At 55.1% G+C, this 17,917-nt stretch overlaps 2 protein-coding genes across 12 annotated transcripts in view; both read right to left on the bottom strand.

Moving 5' to 3' along the window:
• Window positions 1–6,701, bottom strand: part of KIDINS220 (kinase D interacting substrate 220) — a 59,809-nt gene extending 53,108 nt beyond the window's left edge. For all 10 annotated transcript variants that reach the window (XM_036335421.1, XM_036335412.1, XM_036335414.1 and 7 more), the window contains exons 1-2: window positions 6,584–6,701; window positions 1,125–1,267 (exon numbers count right to left, since the gene is read on the bottom strand). In XM_036335421.1, coding sequence (XP_036191314.1) covers window positions 1,125–1,232 — 108 coding nt within the window. In that variant the 5' untranslated portion in view covers window positions 1,233–1,267; window positions 6,584–6,701. The remainder of the gene's footprint in view (window positions 1–1,124; window positions 1,268–6,583) is intronic.
• Window positions 6,702–14,578: 7,877 nt separating this feature from the next.
• The window catches only part of MBOAT2 (membrane bound O-acyltransferase domain containing 2), a 59,036-nt gene continuing 55,697 nt past the window's right edge, over window positions 14,579–17,917 (bottom strand). For both annotated transcript variants that reach the window (XM_036335411.1, XM_036335410.1), the window contains 2 exons: window positions 16,614–16,765; window positions 14,579–15,383 (listed from right to left, as the gene is read on the bottom strand). In XM_036335411.1, coding sequence (XP_036191304.1) covers window positions 15,161–15,383; window positions 16,614–16,765 — 375 coding nt within the window. In that variant the 3' untranslated portion in view covers window positions 14,579–15,160. The remainder of the gene's footprint in view (window positions 15,384–16,613; window positions 16,766–17,917) is intronic.

Genomic DNA, 17,917 nt, shown 5'->3' with positions numbered 1-17,917 from the left:
ATTATGATACACGTACCATCAGGACTAAAGGGAGAAAGGTTCGCACACATACACATACGTGTATACGTGAAAACTAAACTAACGTCTCATGAGCTTATCTACTGGCAAAAAAAATCGTACTACATGAAAAATGCAGTTTTCAGAAACAAAGTTATTATTTTTATTATGTTTTATAAAACACGTACATCCTTTGCTTAAAAATTCATACAAAAACCTATTAGCCCATAAGCTGCTGCAGCTGTTCATGATGAGATAAGGCCAGCATTGTACTTATACCCCCAGTCTCCTGCTGACTAGAAATGCCTACGATAATGAGACGGTAACTGTGTACTTCCCTGTCTTATTAAACAGAGCACATGACTATTTAACTCTCTCTTAAAGATACAGGGTCTTTAAAATCCCAAGGTGTGTGGCATGGACACCTCAGAAAGGTAATTGGGGCTCCATTAAAGGAAATATTTCAAAGTCCTAATTTTGTTTGGCTAATCTATTTATAGAAGCTCTCTGAAGTGTCCTAGAAGCGCGTTAGATTTTAGTAATCAAACTTCCTGAATATTGATTATTCCATCTGCAAAAAAGGCAATCATAAATCTCAATTCAATACACAATAATTTATGTAAGTTCAAATGCATTCCAAAAATATGGAATTGGAAGTACATTAACTACAAGAAATTGTCCTTATTGTAAGTCAGTATCACCGAGGGTGTGATACTTTCTTACTCACTCGCCTCGACCCGTGTACACTGCCTGCACACGGGGCACCACACACGCTGCCTGCACGCGGGGCATCACACACGCTGCCTGCACGCGGGGCATCACACACACTGCCTGCACGCGGGGCATCACACACGCTGCCTGCACGCGGGGCATCACACACGCTGCCTGCACGCGGGGCATCACACACGCTGCCTGCACGCGGGGCATCACACACGCTGCCTGCACGCGGGGCACCACACACGCTGCCTGCACGCGGGGCACCACACACGCTGCCTGCACACGGGGCATCACACACGCTGCCTGCACGCGGGGCATCACACACGCTGCCTGCACGCGGGGCATCACACACGCTGCCTGCACGCGGGGCATCACACATCCTTGTGAGGAGCAGCGCCGCCCGGTCTCACCTCGTTTCTCTCGTCCACGTCTTTGCATTTCTCCAGAAGCGCCTTCAGGGCCGGGATATTTTCCTCCTCCACATAATTGATCACACTCTGTGATATCAGAACCGACATGTTTGTGGAGGCTGCAGTTACCTTTATCCCAGTACCTGTGGAAAGCAGAGATAAAATACACAGAGTTGCCCTAGCTGGTTTGGCTCAGTGGATAGAGCGTCGAGCTGCAGACTAAAGAGTCCCAGGTTTGATTCCCGTCAGAGACACAGGCCCGGGTTGCGGGCTCGATCCCCAGTGGGGGCCGTACAGGAGGCAGCCGATCCATGATTCTCTCTCATCATTGATGTCTCTGTCTCTCTCTCTTCCTTCCTGACATTAATAAAAATAAATAAATAAATAAATAAAATATACAGAGTGTGTGATTAGAAAAACAGCGCCCCTTAGCTTGTACAGATCACCTCCACTGGGCAGGACTGAAGGCAAAGCGCCCCGGCTCAGCGGGCGAAATGCCCGCTCCTGTCTTTCCCAGGCTCACACTCCCCTCAACCTAACTCATCCAACTCCCACCCGCATCTTCCCCATGAAAGAGAGTGCTCCCTTGCTCCCCCGCTGTCTTCCCGCCTCAGTAAAGGCAGCTCTAGTTCCTCCTTCTAAGGCCAAAGCCTCCCTACGACTCACCTCGCCCTCTCACTCTGCAGCCCATCTCTGAGCAACCCCCTGGGCTCTGCCTAGCAATCAGATTCGCCCTGGTTACCCCTCACCACCCCACACCCCGCCTGTCCCAGCTGCCAGCACCTCCACCCACATCCCCGGCTCTTCCTACTTCCATTCTGCCTTCCCACGGCCTATCCACAGGCAACCAGGGGATGGGAGAGCGAAGCTGCCCAGAGCTCCTGAAGGAAGCCACCGCCCGCACCAGGACCGAGACCTTGTGAAGCAGAGGCCTGGCCCTCCGCTCAGAGGCTGCGCAGGTCTGGGCGAGGCCCCTGGTGGTACCAGCTCCCGGCGACGCTGCTGCGGAGCCGCTGCCTGCAGAGCCACCTGAGCAGCACCCAGTCAGACGACAGCCGCCCTTGCTCCCCGCCCTCCAGCGGCTCCTCCGAGCAACAAGGCGGACTGGCATGTGTACTCCGGCCCACGCGGCACGGAGGTCCACTCTGACCTCAGCCCCTACCACCCCTCGCCCATCTCACTTGAGCGGACGGCACTGCGCCCCTCACGGCCTCCGCACTAACCAGGCCCCCACGGCCGCCCCTCAGCCCCAGTCACCTCACCAGGCCCGGCTGCCCATGTCACTTACCCACAGCGCCCCCCCCCCCGTCCCACCCTCTGTTCTCCGTGGCACTGACCACCACCACAGACACAGCACGTGCGCGCTTACTGCCCACCCACCACAGCCAGAACGTCAGCCCCAAAGTGTAGGAACTTGGTTTTATCCAACTGGACATTCAAATAAACAGACCTCAGCTCATTCATACCGCCCCAAATACACATACGAACACAAAGCTGCCCTAAATGTCACATCAAAAGCACAAAACTTCCAGAAGAAAACAGACTATTTTGGATTAAGCAAAGATGTTTTTCAATATAACACTAAAAGCGTGGTGCTTTTTTTAAAAAGAAAACTGATAAATCGGAGTTCACCTAAATTAAAACCTTTGCTTTGCCAAGAGGATAAAATTGTTCGGGCCTGGCGACGACGTTTGTTCTCCCAGCCCACTCCTGGACGGCGCCTGCGCCGGGCTCCCCGCCTGGCCCTGCACCGCCCCTCACAGCGCACGCCTTCTTTCCTAGCTCACAGGCTCACAGGTGGACATGCCCACGGGACGGACAGACCCGGAGCCTCACTCACACCTGGTTTAGGTGATGGGAACTAGAACTTTTAAGCTGAAGAAAGGATTTTGGGCGCTGAGTTGATCCTGCAAGGTGCTGAGACTTTGGGGGGCCTTGGGGTGGGGTGGATGTGGTGTTCGTGTGGGACGGAAGCCTATCTTTGGGGCCAGAAGACAGAAACTGCTGACTGCATGATTCCATCTGATGACATTCTAGAAAGGGAACATGAGACAGGCAAAAACAGACCAGACGCCGTCAGGCTTAAAGGTGGGGAAGGCAATGACTACAAGTGGGTAAGAGAATTTGGGGAGTAGATTGTCGTACATCCTCACCGTGGTGGTAATTACGCAAGTATATGGCTTTGCCAAAATTCAAAGCTTAGCACTAAAAAGTGAATTATATTACATTATATGTAAAGTATACCTGAATACCTTACTTTTAAATAATCATCAAAAAAGGTTATGTTATTTGATCCTGTACCTTTATTCTAAGAATCAATTCTAGAAACACAAGAAACATGAAGAAAGATTTTAAATACAACACAACTTTAGTCATGAGTTCAAAGAAACTTAGAGATGGGGATTCCACAAATCATGCGACAGCCACACAGTGGAAAAATATGCAGTCATCAAATGGTTCCAGAATATGTACTGACAGAAAAAATGCTTGTGCTGTATTAACTGGGAGAAAAAAATAGCCTAGAAAACTATCTACACAGCGTCTCAACTATATAAATTTACATTTTTAAAAATTACATTTTTTAAATACAGAAATGACATCAATGTAATTTTTATTTTCTTTAGAACCTTTAATTCCTAATTTTCTAGATTGTGGTCCTTTTATAATTGGAAACCAGTAAGAGATTTTGTTAACAGTCATCACCAACACCCAGCACCTTCATTTATTCCCACTTCTTACAGGATCGCGTCTAACCTCAGTCAGGCATCCAGGGTCTGGCTCTACCTACCCCTCCCTTTTACCACCTCCACCTCCCCCCCTCCCCCCTCCCCCTCCCTCCTCCCCCCACCCCGCTGACACACTCAAAGTCGCCCCTGCGCCCGCTGCCCGTTGCCCCCGCCTCTGCCGTGGCCAGGGGTGCTCCGCTCCCTTGAACACGCTCGCACCCACTCCACACAGCACCTCCGTCTCCAGGACCAGCAGCTGCCATTTCTCTCCAATTTACCTCCCGTGCCCGACATCAGCCGACCAGACTCTCGGTGCCTTGGTGCTGGGTCTTCCATCTACACTGAGTTAAGGCTCCGAACAGTGCAAGACGCACACTTCAACCGGCTTCAGCGGAACGAAGCGCGCAGGGCACTGGCTTATTCCATCACCACGCTGTGGGAGAGGCGGCCCGGACCTCAGATGCCAGCAGAATTCTCATTCTCCACTGGCTTAACCTACTACCATTACAGACCAACGTCTACACAAAGGGGAATATGGCTGCCAACAGCCCCAAGCCAATCGCCTCTAGAACCAGAGACAGTGTGGATTTGCCCCCAGACCTAAAAGCCCCAGGAAAGGGCTCTGACTACTCAGATGGAGTCAGGTGCCAGCCCGGGACTAACCACTCCAGGCACAGGCACAGGCACAGGCACAGGCTGGGAGGGCATCGCAGGTCACACCGTGTGGGCACTGCTTCCGGGAAAGGACCTGCTGTGGCTAGGCACCTCCCAACAGTGTCTCCCAGCCGCGCCTCCTCCCTCGTCCTTCAGACTCCACGATTCCCCGAAAAGCCTCGCTCCGAGCAGAGCAGCGAGGGCTCCTGAGCTCAGGTCTCAGTGATGGTGGGGGGCACGCACTCCTTCACCATCTGGCCCATCTCACCTCCCTCCACCTCACCTTCTCCCGCCCCAAGCCCATCCCCTCCTCCACCCAAACCTGCTCCCTCCTCACAGCCACACGTCCACACTCCAGCTCCAGCCACGCCACCTCCCCGCCCTTTCTTCTGTCCAGGCCTTTGCTTACTGCCCCTCCTCCTAGGTGCCCGCCTCCAGTACAGGCTGGACAGCAGGACCCCCGCCCCCCAGGCCGCTCCACCCGCACCTGCTCCCGGAGCCTGCGGTGACCGGTGGCCCCGCTCACTCTACACCACGGGCCAGTGCCTGCTCCGGACGCCTCCACGCCGTGCACACCTAAACTCACACCACACCCACCCTCCATCCTCCTCACCCACGTCCACATCCCCCCTCGACTACACCGCCCGAGGCAGGAGCCACCTCACATCCGGCACGATGCCCACCACCAGGGGCCGAGGAGGAGAAAAGCGGCCCGACGGACGGACGGACGGACGGACAGAGCCCCAGCATCAGAGGAGATCGCTCTGACCACGACGACGGGACAAAAACAAGCCACTTGGAAACGCCATCTGAACACAGACAAGCAGGAGCCCTGGCCAAGCTGCACCTCAACGCTCTCCTTCAAAAGCCTCTTCGCGGGGCACAGAGCACAGACCCCCCCACCCCCACCCCCGCCTGGTCCGGCCCCTGACCTCACCCCTTCCCGCTGGGCCACCTGGGGCTGGATTCTCGCCGCTGTCCAGGGCTCAGCGTCATTAAATAACTGCACAGTCAGGTGAAAGGGGTCGAAACTGTGCCCAACACACAGGCCCGGGACTCCGCTCCCCGCCCTTTCCAGCCCCGTCACTTGCAGTCCCCGCGGCCCATGGCCTCTCCCCCGGGATGTCCTTCTATGAGAGAACGGACTCCTGCCTTTTGTTCGGGACCAAATGCCCAGCTCGGATGACCGCCCGCGCCGGTGACGGGAGAACAAAGGACACACGGCCCGGCGCTGCTCCCGGCTCGGCCCGGCCCGGCCCGGCGGCGCTTGGACCCCAGAGCCCGGCGCCCCGCCCCGACGTGGAGGTGCGAGCGCGGACACAGGGCGCCCGGACCGCGGCCCGAGGGGCGAGGCGGCCACACCCGGGGATCGGGGCCGGGGAGCAGCCCGCAGCCAGCGCCCCTGGCGGCCGCAGGGGGGCTGCAGGGCCCCGGGCGGGCGACGGTTTCAGCGTTTCTGAGTCCCCGCGACCCACCGGCCGCAGGAGAAGCCGGCGGGAGCACCGGCCGCGACCTCGACCTCGTCTCTAGAATAAGTCGCGCACGCGTCCAGGTCGGCGGCGGAGGTGCTGTGCCTGCGGCTCCCGCACAGTTTGGCCCCCCACCCCCAGCCCCACCCCCCCTCAACCCCACCCCTCCCCCCAACTCCATCCCTCCTCCCCGTCCCCACCCCTCCCTCTCCCCCAGCCCCATCTCTCCCCCTCCCCCCACTCCCCTCCCGCCTCCGCCCCATCCCTCCCGCCTCCCCCATCTCCCCTCCCCCCAGCCCCATCTCTCCCCCTCCCTCTCCCCCCTTCCCCCATCCCTCCCGCCTCCGCCCCACCGGCGTCCCCGCTCGCAGCCCCACGAACCCACGCGAAGCGGGGAGCCCGGCCCCGGAGGCGCGCGCAGAGGCCCCGAGAAGGCACCGGCTCACCCCCCCCCCGCCCCGCCCCGAGGCGCCCGTCGGCCCCGGAGAGACGCGCCTGAGACCGCCAGTCCCAGACCGGCCGGCGCTGCAGCCGCGCGGACTGGCGGGCCCGACCCCCGGCTCCCGGCCGCGCCCGCCCCGCCCGCACCCGAGGCCGCCGCCTCACTGACCGCCTCGCCGCCGCCCAGCAGCTCCGGGTCAGCAGCCGGGACGCGGAGAGAGCGCGGCGCCCGCCTCACGCCCGGCGGCCATTTTCCTGCGTCTCCACAACTGACAGGTCACGTGACGGCGGGGCGGGAGGGGCGGGGCTGCAGGTGGCCACGCCCCGGGGGCGGGGCGAGTCCGAGGTGGAGGCGGCGGGCGGTGCGGGAGCCGGTGCGGCCTGGGCGTGTCCTTGTGCCCGGCGATATTCTCCCCGCTGTGGATGCCGGTCTTCTTGCCGTGGTTACTTTATTATTATTTTAATACTTTTTAAAAATATATATTTTATTGATTTTTTTACAGAGAGGAAGGGAGAGGGATAGAGAGTTAGACACATCAGTGATGAGAGAGGGGCAGCCCCGCACTGGGGATTCCCACAGTGACCTCCGGGTCCAGAGGTCGGCACTCGACCACTGAGCCACCCTGGCCGGGCGCTGTGGTTACCCTATATTCAGCATCACACTCAAAGCTTGTGCAGAGCCCTAAATGCAATGGTAAGTCCCCAAAATACGGCAAAGGAAGGCCAGCGCCAATCCCTGCCTCGGAACCCAGAAGCGGGGTCCCTGCCTGCCCCAATGCAGGTGGGAGCCCCACTCCTGGCCCTGAGGGCCCACCGGCTCCCCCGCTCCCTCACTCCCTCCTCCGCAGCCCCCCCACGGCTGGCTCCCACCCCATCTCTGCACAGGGGGCCTCTGACTTGCCCCACCTGCAGGGCCGAGCTCGTCTCCGTTCTCCCGAGTGCTGTTCCCCCACCCGGCACACCTGCCAGTCAGTGATTCTCTTCATCACTGATGTCTCTCTCTCTCCCTCTCCCTTCCTCTCTGAAATCAATAAAAATATATTTTGAAAAATTTATTAACCAAGCTCCTTATTGAAAGGGGGCAGGGCCCCCAGGATGCTCCTAGAACAGTGATGGCGAACCTATGACACGCGTGTCAGAGGTGACACACGAACTCATTTTTTTGGTTGGTTTTTCTTTGTTGAATGGCATTTAAATATATAAAATAAATATCAAAAATATAAATCTTTGTTTTACTATGGTTGCAAATATCAAAAAATTTCTCTATGTGACACGGCACCAGAGTTAAGTTAGGGTTTCTCAAAATGCTGACATGCCGAGCTCAAAAGGTTTGCCATCACTGGCCTAGAACGTCCTTTCTCTTTGCTTTAGTTGATGATGGTTGTCCCTGTCACTTCTCGTGATGCCTGTGCCAGTCTCGTCCCTGCCCCGTGTGGTCAGCGTGTTCCTTCTACATAAAACACACGTAGAGGGACGCTTCGTTGTCCCCGGGGCGGCGGCAGGAAGAGGAGGAGCACACCAGGAGAAGGAAATGTGACACCGTGTGTTCAAGTGGGGCGGGGGGTGGAGAGAGAAACAGGGTTGGGAGAAAGAGTTACAGCGACTTCACATCAGTTCATATGAAAAGGACTTCAGGTTTCGGGGGGCCGCAGGCTCCGCGGAAGTCACGCACAGCTGCCAGGAGGGAGACACCTTTCCTGGTGCCAAAGCACCGCGCCGCTGTGGACCAAGGACACCGTGACACTGCGGCTCTCTCGCGGCCACAGTCTCCGGGAGTCACATGTCAGCAGCACCGGATCATTGATGTAAAATCCCCTCGTTCTTCCTTCTGAGTCAGCTTCTCCCGACAAGTGATTCAGAGTCAGGTGCTGGTCACCGGGGCCTCCTTCTACGGGCTGTATCTCACCCAGGTCACGGTCTGCTTATTCTCGGTGAACGTTAAGAACATTTCCATTAACTTTATCTGTCGATGGCCTACCTGCGCCCTGAAAGGAGGTCACAGTCGGGGAAATACCGGGCCCAGCAGGGAGGAGGAGGCAGGAGAGGAGAGGTTCCCAGATGCCGAGGAAGGACCCCCAGCGAGAGAGTGGGCGGCGTGGCCCAATGCCACCCAAGTCCAGGGAGAGAAGCCGGGCCAGCCCACCAGCGGTCAGCAGCAGGGGCCACAGAGGGCCCGCAGGAGGCTCCGTGGAGCTGGGGACAGACAAGGCAGCAGAGGGGCTGCGCTGGCTACTTTTCAACAAGCGGCACTGTCCATGCTGAGGGGTGGCTGCAGGTGTGTGTCCGTTACCAGTTACTCTTTATTTTTTAAATTGACTCCAGAGAGGAAGGGCCAGGGGGCACCCTTCCCCCAGCAAGTTGATTTCCTGTTTGTCACTGCACGCTTTTTAAGGCATGGGTCCTTAGCCTCAAGAAGAGTGTTATATGTACATTTCCTTGGGGCCCAGACTCTCCCATCGAAGGAAGGAAGGAAGAAGGAAGGAAGGAAGGAAGGAAGGAAGGGCCCAGCCAGTATGGCTCAGTGGTTGAGTGTCAACCTATGAACCAGGAGGTCACGGTTTGATGCCTGGTCAGGGCACATGCCCCTGTCGTGGGCTCACTCCCCAGTAGGGGGCGTGCAGGAGGCAGGTGATCCATGGTTCTCTCACATCATTGATGTTTCTGTCTCTCTCTCCCTCTCCCTTCCCCTAGAACAGTGGTTCCCAACCTTCCTAGTGCCGCGACCCTTTAATACAGTTCATGTGGTGGTGACCCCCAACCATAACATCATTTTCGTTGCTACTTCATCACTGTAATGTTGCTACTGTTATGGACCGTCATGTGCAGGATGGATTTTCATTGTGACAAATTGAACATAATGAAAGCATAGTGATTAATCACAAAAACAATATGTAATTATATATGTGTTTTCCGGTGGTCTTAGGCGACCCCTGTGAAGGGGTCGCGACCCACAGGTTGAGAACCGCTGCCTTGGAACACCATCCTCAGGTGAGGAAGCTGCAGTAGCAGGACCGCTGCCTCTCACGCGGGCCTGGTGTTCAGCGCCCCGCACGGAGCTGAAAGCACGCACACACACACACACACAGACACACACACAGACATTTTTAAACTACTGTTTAATCCGTTTCAAAGACACACACATTAGAAAAGAACATTCACGTGTAAGCTACAAACATGGTTGAGACCCAGCTCTGAGGACACAGACCAGAAAGGAGTGGTACCAGAACCGCCATGTTACAGGGCGTCCGACCCAGCGGCACACGAGGGCTACGTACGGAGCTGTTGACAAGTAGCACTCCTTTAAAAACATGTTCTGGGATCGTAAAAACAAAGCACAGAACACCACGCCCCGGGCTCACGCAGGGAACCACAGGAGTCCTGCCCCGCCCAGCTGCTGGTGCTGGAGCCTCCTGTCCGGGGAGCAAGGGTCAAGGTCAAGCACGCCAGGCGAAGGTCACATCGGCTCGTGAAGGCAGGAATGAAGTCGCACGCCTCCCTCTGTGCCCCGGGGCCGCTCCTGTTCCACCGGAACCGCGTTCACGCTCCTTCCCGTGGCCTGTGTCTGTCCCTCTGGTTCCGAGAGGCCGGCGCACACAGGTGATGGGTGGAAAAGCCTCGTCCGGGTCAGGTCCGTGTCGGATGCTCGATTCCTTTCCCCACAGGACCGAGTCAGGAGCGAATGCACATTGCTGACAAGTCCGCATGTACAGAACCAGAAACACAGAAAACGGGGACAGAGGCATATTGCAAAGGCCTGGGAGACTCTTTACATGTTTGTCCTCTAACGGGAAGGGACGAAAAGGAACATCAACCCATCAATTTCTCAAAGAAGTGAGCCCAGAACAGAGCGTGGCGGCAGGTCACGGGGCCCCGGGAGAAGGCGGCCGGCGCCGTTTCCATCCCCAGCACCTCACTCCGGGAGCCGTGAGTCACCCTGCTGCCGCCGCTCCGTAGCGTTCGGTCTTTCATTACACGTCCCCGTCTTCCCACAGCAGCAGCATCTGACAAAACACGCCTGCGGGTGGCCGTGCGTCACGGAGTGAGCCGAGACCGTGGTTTTGCCTGGGTCTTCTCACCAGTATTTATAGAACACAGGCTGGGGCGTGTTTGGGTTGCTCCTTTGCTGTATAAAAGGCGTATGAACAGAAGACAGTGCTACAGGCGAGACAGACAGTCAGCATAAACAGGTGTCTCCGGCTCTGGGTGAGGAAGGCCGCCCAGTGCATGGCCGAGAGCACCTCAGCTCGTCACTGGGGTCTGCGGGGCGTTACAACCGACTAAAATCAGCGACGCTTTAAAGCAGGTGGAACCCTTGTGGAGCAGCCCAGCCGTCACAATGGAGCCGGCTGCCTCCTCCTACAGGAGCCGTGCAGCTTCCTGCCTCGCTGATGGCCAGGCCTGCCTGCAGAGCCGACAGGGAAACTGCTCTCTGCCTCCCCTTCCTAACAGCGACTGCAGGGAGATTGAGAGCGGGCGCTGCAGGCAAACGCTGGGGACACTCCCTACAGACTCAGCTTTCAAATGCACATCTGAGTGGGATTTCTCCTTTCAGAGGCAAACCTCTCCCTTCAGCTTCAGGACCCTGCATTTCGAGGCGAGGCTGCAGAGCAGACCCCCCAGCACCTCAGCTCAGGGTGCAGCCGGCCGGCCGCTGGGCACAGAGGGCTGGGAAGACCCCATTTCACAGTGACACAGGATGCTGCACCTACGCTAAGTCTAATGCCTTCCAATTCGGACGGGCGAGTCGCGGCTGCTGAAACTCCGCAACACACTGCTTTACACCTAAAGCTCTGGACAAGGCCCTGGCCGACGGCAGCGGAGGCGCCGTTCGGAAGCAAGTATTCCCTCAAGTGATGGTTTTCTCCCGATCAAAACGTGGAACTCTCAGAACCAATGAACGAATCCTTTTGAACGGTTTGCGATAAAGAAACACACAGCAACGTATAAATACCCAGAGTTGTTCACGAATATTCAAAATTTTAAATAGGAAAAATGTATGTCCTACGTGCAAGCCAGCCCTCGAATTAAAGTATAGATTCTGCAATTATTTTAATGGCAAACACTCTAATTTCTCCGTCGTTTAAAATAAGGTAGAACCCAAATTACGTGTTTTAAATCTCTTTGAACCAAATGATATTTGAGAGGTGCAGAGCGGTACACCCAGTGAGGGGGGGAATGCGCATAAAATGGTCTCAGCATCTCTCTTCAACAGCACGAACAGAAACAAACACACGAAAGGCAGAGACAGCGAAAGGGATGCGCTCTTCGGAGAGACTGTCCCATCTGAAGGATCCTAGTGGGCCGGGCTGGTGAAGACGGCGTGCGTCCTGGCTGAACGGGCTGAATGGCTTCCCTCCGCTGCCCCTGACGGCCTCTGGAGAGCCCGCCCTCACCCGGGGCTGACAGATCTGCTCAGGCCGCCATTCTTACACACACACTGGCCGCAGCTCCAGGACCAGCCACAGGCACGTTCACACTGAGCCCTGGAAAGCCCAGGTCTCCCCAAGGCCATCGGGGCTTCAGTGGGAGCCACCTTCGCCCCCAGAACCATCCTTCTCACTGCAGATTCTTCTCAAAACCAGCATCTAGGGGAACCCGTACGTGACTGCCACACGTGGCGGGGATCAGTCACAACGCTTTCCACCCCGAAGCGTGGTGGCGGCCAGGGGGTGGCCGTGCGGGTGGGAAACCACATAAACCTCTACCGTGCGGGACATTTTAGGAGTGAAAGGAATTTCCCCAGCTACCCCACCTTCCGATGAAAATGCTTCTGTTAAACACCGAGAGGAAGCCGCTCGTAAAGCGGAGAGACAGCAAGTGAAGATGACTGCCTGTCCAAGAACATGAGAGAGAGGAGAATGACTTCTGCCCTTTTCCCTGAGTAATCGCCAACCAAAAGTACAAATACAGCACTGAGGGATCACCTCTGGAGTGGTCTTCTGTCCACGGAAGCGGAGAGCGTGTGACTGTGCACTGACCCCGAGCCTGTGGTTCCTAAGGAAGCCGGCCCCTCTCGGCGCATCGCTCCCACGCCCGCGGCGGACTCGCTGCGGTGGAAACGCCGGAAGGAGCGGGGCGGGTCCCTGCACACTCCCCTCGGACACTGCGCCTGACAGAGAACAGGGGTCCCCTCCTGGGGGAGAAGGGTCACCTGGAGAATCCGAATTCTTTCTTCCGTGGTTCTTCTGGATTACATATTTGTGATGCTAATTTCTCCAGAATTAACTCCGATCAATTTAATGGGAAAAGAATAAAATAAATACATGGCTCGGAAATAAGAGAAAAGCTGCCCAATAAGCCATTTCACACCAAAGAACAACAACTGGAGGGCCTTGGGGCGCGGAGATCAGTCTGTTTATCTCCAACGGGATGGGAAAATCCAGCGACCACCTTGCTTCCCGGGGGTGGCGCTATGATTACACTCAGAGCAGGAGTAACAGGGCTCGAGCTCACAGCCGAGAATAAAACAGTCTGGCAACAGGAACACACGGTGATTGTCTGGAAAGGGCCAGGCGGGCTGGACAAAAGGAGTTTTATTCTCGGGCATGCCTACACTTGTCTCTTAAACTCCAGGCTTGCTTACTTGTTCTTCCTCGAGGCCAGTTCCCGGCAGCATTACTTAGACCACGGAGAGAGCTGGGGGCAGTTACGTCCCGTGATGATTCTCGCCTCTCCTCTCACACTGCACAGCCGGCTCGATGCCACGCAGGGGAAAACGGAGAGAAGTTACTCCGCCACCTACGCTTTCCTGGGAGGCGACAGCGCAGGGCTGACCTCATCAGGGGAGAAAATTTACCTTCAGGAAAATGAACACATTTCACACAAACACTCGGGCATTCCCGAAGTTCTGAAAAGACACAGCGGTATTTTGGCTGGTTAAGACCTCAAAGGTCCCAGGTGCATTGCTTTCCCCGTCTTCTTTCAATGAAATACTATGTCGCTGAAGCCCCATGGTTGTTCCGTCCTGAACGTCATTTGAAAAGTTACTAATGACAAAAATAAAAGAGACCCGCCCGCCGTAGATAACTTGCATTTCATTAAATAATTTAAGGCAAAAAGAAAATAAATCCCACAAGAGATTGGTCAGAGGTGCCGTGCGAAGGCCCCTCCTGCCCGCCTGGCGCCCAGCCCTGCGTGGGGTCCACGGCCGGCCGAGGCCCTGAGCCAGGCTGACACCTTGTCCCCCCCACCCCAACCTTTCGAAGCACAAGGCTGGGATTCGGGGAGAGACTCAGGGCCCAGGAGCTAAAAGCACACCTTTCCACTTACAGAATGGAAAACTCATTAGCAAGCATTACAGCAACATTTTAATATGAGAAGTTAGGGATTTGGAAAAGACTTTATATTATTCTCTAAAAATGTGGCTCAGACCCAATGGCATTCAGTTTTCATTTCCCGAAAACTCTCCCAAATATGCATTAAACAGTCGCAGAGGCGGGAGTGAATGGCGAGAGTAGCCTCACTCAGTGATCTCCCTTTCCAACCCTTGGAGCAATCCACCACTATTATGTCCACGACCTTTTACAGACCGACTAGAGGCCCAGCACCCTATTAAATTGTGCGCGTGTAGGGTCCCCCAGCCTAGCCTGCCATCAGGGCCCTGCCCGCTGCCCTGCCACGCTCCTCGGACGCTGATGGCGCCCCGGGGTGGGGGTGGGGTGGAGGGGGGTGGGGTGGGGGGAGGGGGATGGCCCGAGAGGTCCTCCATGCACCTCCTGGTGACCAGTCGTTTGGGCATCACGGCGTTGCGGCCACGGGCCTTCTATAACATAGATAGAAGTTATGCTTGGTAAATTTCTTCTAAGAGTCCAACGCAGTAAAAAGTGAGTCAATGTTTACGTATCGCAGAAGCTCGGACGGGTAAGGAAAACACTTCTGCTGAGCACCCGGGACCTGCCGCCGCCCGGCTCCAGCCCCGGCTCCAGCCCCGGCCGGCCGCACAGCGCGGGCTTCACTCACGCCTGCCTTCCCCCGTCATCTCCTCTCTCGTTTGCCAGAAGATAAGCTTAAACTATCACATTGCCGGTCTTTAATTATGTCTACGAAATTCTTCCTTGAAGGGCTCGCTGACTGACACGAGGTAACGAAACTCTCCAGGGCAATGAGCTTCCTATAGTTTGGCATCCGAGCTGTTCACAGAGTCACTATGCACTGTAGTCACTGGTGATGCGCTAAGAAAACCCTTCAAATACTGAGGCGTTTATTGCATTTTTAAAATATCCACAATCTTAAATATCCTGTTTCCAATTTCCCCAGAATTCCTTCACAGCTCATTTCACATCGAATATTGGAATCGAGTTCTCACAATGTTACAGTTGAAAAGACCATTTAGGAATGACATTTGAGGAAAGAGAGGGTTTAAGGCAAGACATTCATTTGGAAAAGCTAATTTCCCTCCATCGGTCAGATGGACACCGTTATTTCCCCACCTCGCCACTGCCTCGGGGTGCACAGCGTACATTCAGCAACAGGGCACCCGGAGGAAGGACCCTGCGGCCAGACGCTGAGGTCCTGAGTGCCCACTGAGACCACGGAAATACCTTCTCTAAGGCGTGGCCCACGGGAACGTGGCGAGGGAGGGGGAGTATCACTGAGTACACAGGGACTTCCCTATCAGCAACTGTCCGATTCTCCCCCCCGCCCCCCCGCACCCCCAACCTACTCTCTTTTCCAACGAACCCCACCCCCTGGAGAAGGTGCTAAGATCGGTGGCTGTTAACATACAGAACACAGCCCTCGGCTCCCGTCACTCCGCTCCCGATGGGTGTCTGGCGGCTTGTGCTGGACCCTGATTGCACACATTGTTTGTTGTTGTGGGAAAACTATTCTGTCCCCAGGAATTTTCGTCAAACTTTTTGGATCGCGACAGCCGCCTGTGTTCGTGTGGATCCTGTCCTCTCTGGGTCTTTTTCACGGGCAAGAACAACAATACTAAGAGGCCGGCAATGTGAAGGCAGTAAGACCAGGAGCTGAAAGAAAAGGGGAAGCAGTGATGAAACATGTGATCATGAGCCATCTGTCATAACTGCACATTTGTCCAAACACCACCTGCCCTCCGCGTGTGTTTACCGACCATGCTGTCCTCTTACCCTCCCCGCCCCCAACCCTGAGTGACACCCCGCAGCGCGTGCGGGGTATTTATAAAGCTCCACAGAACGCCATGCGGGCTGTAAGCCTGAGCCTAGCCACCCTGTTACATTCCTTTGTGAGGGTCGGGAGGCCATGGCTAAATACACCCAGGAACCTCAGGCCCACAGGACCCAGTGCTCAGCGGGCAGAGGAGGCAGGGCCAGTGCAGACGGCTGCTGCTCGGCCTCTCCCGCTTGTTACTGTCCCCAGTCGAACCACGTGCATCCTAATGACGTGAGTAATAGACACACAACATGGACGTTACTGTCACAAAATAAAGAAATGCCACGTGATCAAAACTATTAGAAACCTCACTCCCCGAGTGAAATATAAGCCAAAATGGGGCCTAACCTCTTCCTACAGATATAAGTTCAAGGGATTGTGAACCGAAAAACTAGGCGAAAATTCAAACAGTTCCATCTCATTCAAAAATATGCAACAAGTGGTTACGATGGAACTTTAGCAGCAGGAGTTTCTTAATGTTTCCTGTACGGTTTTCATCATATCCAATTCAACCATTTTTGACCCTGGATTCTGTGCTGTCATTCTAAATGCCAAGATAATGCAGAATTTATGAAAGAATAAAGTTTTTGATCTCAAAGATATCACTAATGGAGAGGGTGGGGGAAGGGGAGGAGTTAGAGAAATAAAACATGACATTCAAGACAGTAATTTCTACATTACAGCGATGACCAAGGACCGATGAAACATGACAGAGTGAAACCAAAGCAGGTGAGTGGAATAGGACTAATTTATGTCATTTTCATGAAAGGAAACAAGAGAAGGAAGGATTCCTTGCAAAGAACAGCGACACTTTCTGGTTCGCCCTTTGAGAGCCCAGAGGTTACCCGGCTGGTCGTTCTCCAATCAGACCCTCGTCTGAGGGCTGAGTGGGGAAACGCGCTACCAAGCATCCGGAGACCGTGTGCTTTTAGGCTAAAGTAACTGACAGTGCACTTAGCCGCAGGAAATGAGGCAACGGTGCCATTTTCCCGTGGTGCCCAAGAGCGAGGCGCCGTCTTTCACAAGCGGAGCCACCCCCAGGGACAGGGCTGCCGAGCAGCACTCACCTGTAGAACGCGAAGGACGGCTTGACCGAGAGCAGCACGAACGGCACCACCGTGTAACTCACGGCCACCTGGGTGGCTGCCCAGGTGACGACGTCGTACAGCAGTTTCCGCTGCGGGGACTTGAGGAAGTAATGTCGGAAGTTATTCCTCATCTGAAATAAAGGAGCGAGAGGATGGCTTCGCTTTTAACCGCTCGTCGGAGCGCACTGCCTCCCTCTACAGCCGCTCCGGGAGGTGGGTGGCCGCGCTCACACGCCGGCGGGTCTAGGGCGGCGCCACGGGAAAGCAGGCTCAGGAAACACGGTCCACACACGAGGAAAACACGGGGACGGGTGGGGAAGCTCACGGCAGATGTGTGAGTCTGGGCAAAGGGCATAATACAGGAGTTCTTTGCAACGTTTCTGTAGACTTTAGTTGTATTAAAGCTTAATAAAATTTTTAAGTTAAAAATAACATTGCCCAGCCCAGCCGGTGTGGCTCAGGGGTTGAGCGTCAACCTATGAACCAGGAGGTCATGGTTCAATTCCCGGTCAGGGCACATGCCCAGGTTGTGGGCTCGATCCCCAGTAGGGGGCGTGCAGGAGGCAGCCGATCCATGATTCTCTCTCATCATTGATGTTTCTCTCTCTCTCTACCTCTGAAATCAATAAAAATATATTTGAAACACACACACACACACACACACACACACACACAACCATTGCCTAGAGCTCTTTAAATCATCTTTGGTAGACGACAGCATATAAATGAAGTGGGATCTATTTTCCATCTTTTCATTGTGTAACACTGTCACCATGGTAACCCTGACCCAAGACAGCCTCTTCTGGCCCCTCAGCCTGTGTGCAGGACACAGAGCGCTCCTGGAGAGAATGACGGCTCGCACACTGTTTGTTTGCTAACGGAGCTGGAATTGCTTCTCTAAAAGGCAGCTTCTGCCCTAGCCAGCGCTCACTTGGCCGGCGGCTCGCTTAATCGGAGCGACGTCCTGTACACCCAACGGTTTCAGGTTCAATTCCCAGTCAGGATGCAGGAGGCCACCAATCAATGTTTCTCTTTCACAGTGATGTCCCTCTCTCTCTCTTCCTTTCTCTCAAAAATCAATTTAAAAAAAACAACATACCCTTGGGTGAGGATTAAACAAAATCCCATGGGAAACAAAGCAGTTTTCAAAGAGCCACTGTTTTAATGGTTTTAGCTTCTAGGACATTTCAGGTTTGAAATGTGAAACCTTAAACATCCTTTTTTCTTTCACGTTCCTGCTCCTCCCATCAGCTGTCACAGGCGTCGGCACCGGAACGGCGTCT

The sequence above is a fragment of the Myotis myotis genome, unplaced genomic scaffold (assembly GCF_014108235.1).
Source record: "Myotis myotis isolate mMyoMyo1 unplaced genomic scaffold, mMyoMyo1.p scaffold_m19_p_14, whole genome shotgun sequence".
Taxonomy (NCBI): Eukaryota; Metazoa; Chordata; class Mammalia; order Chiroptera; family Vespertilionidae; genus Myotis; species Myotis myotis.
Note: the sequence above shows the minus strand (reverse complement) of the source record. Positions and strands in the feature narration are given on the sequence as shown.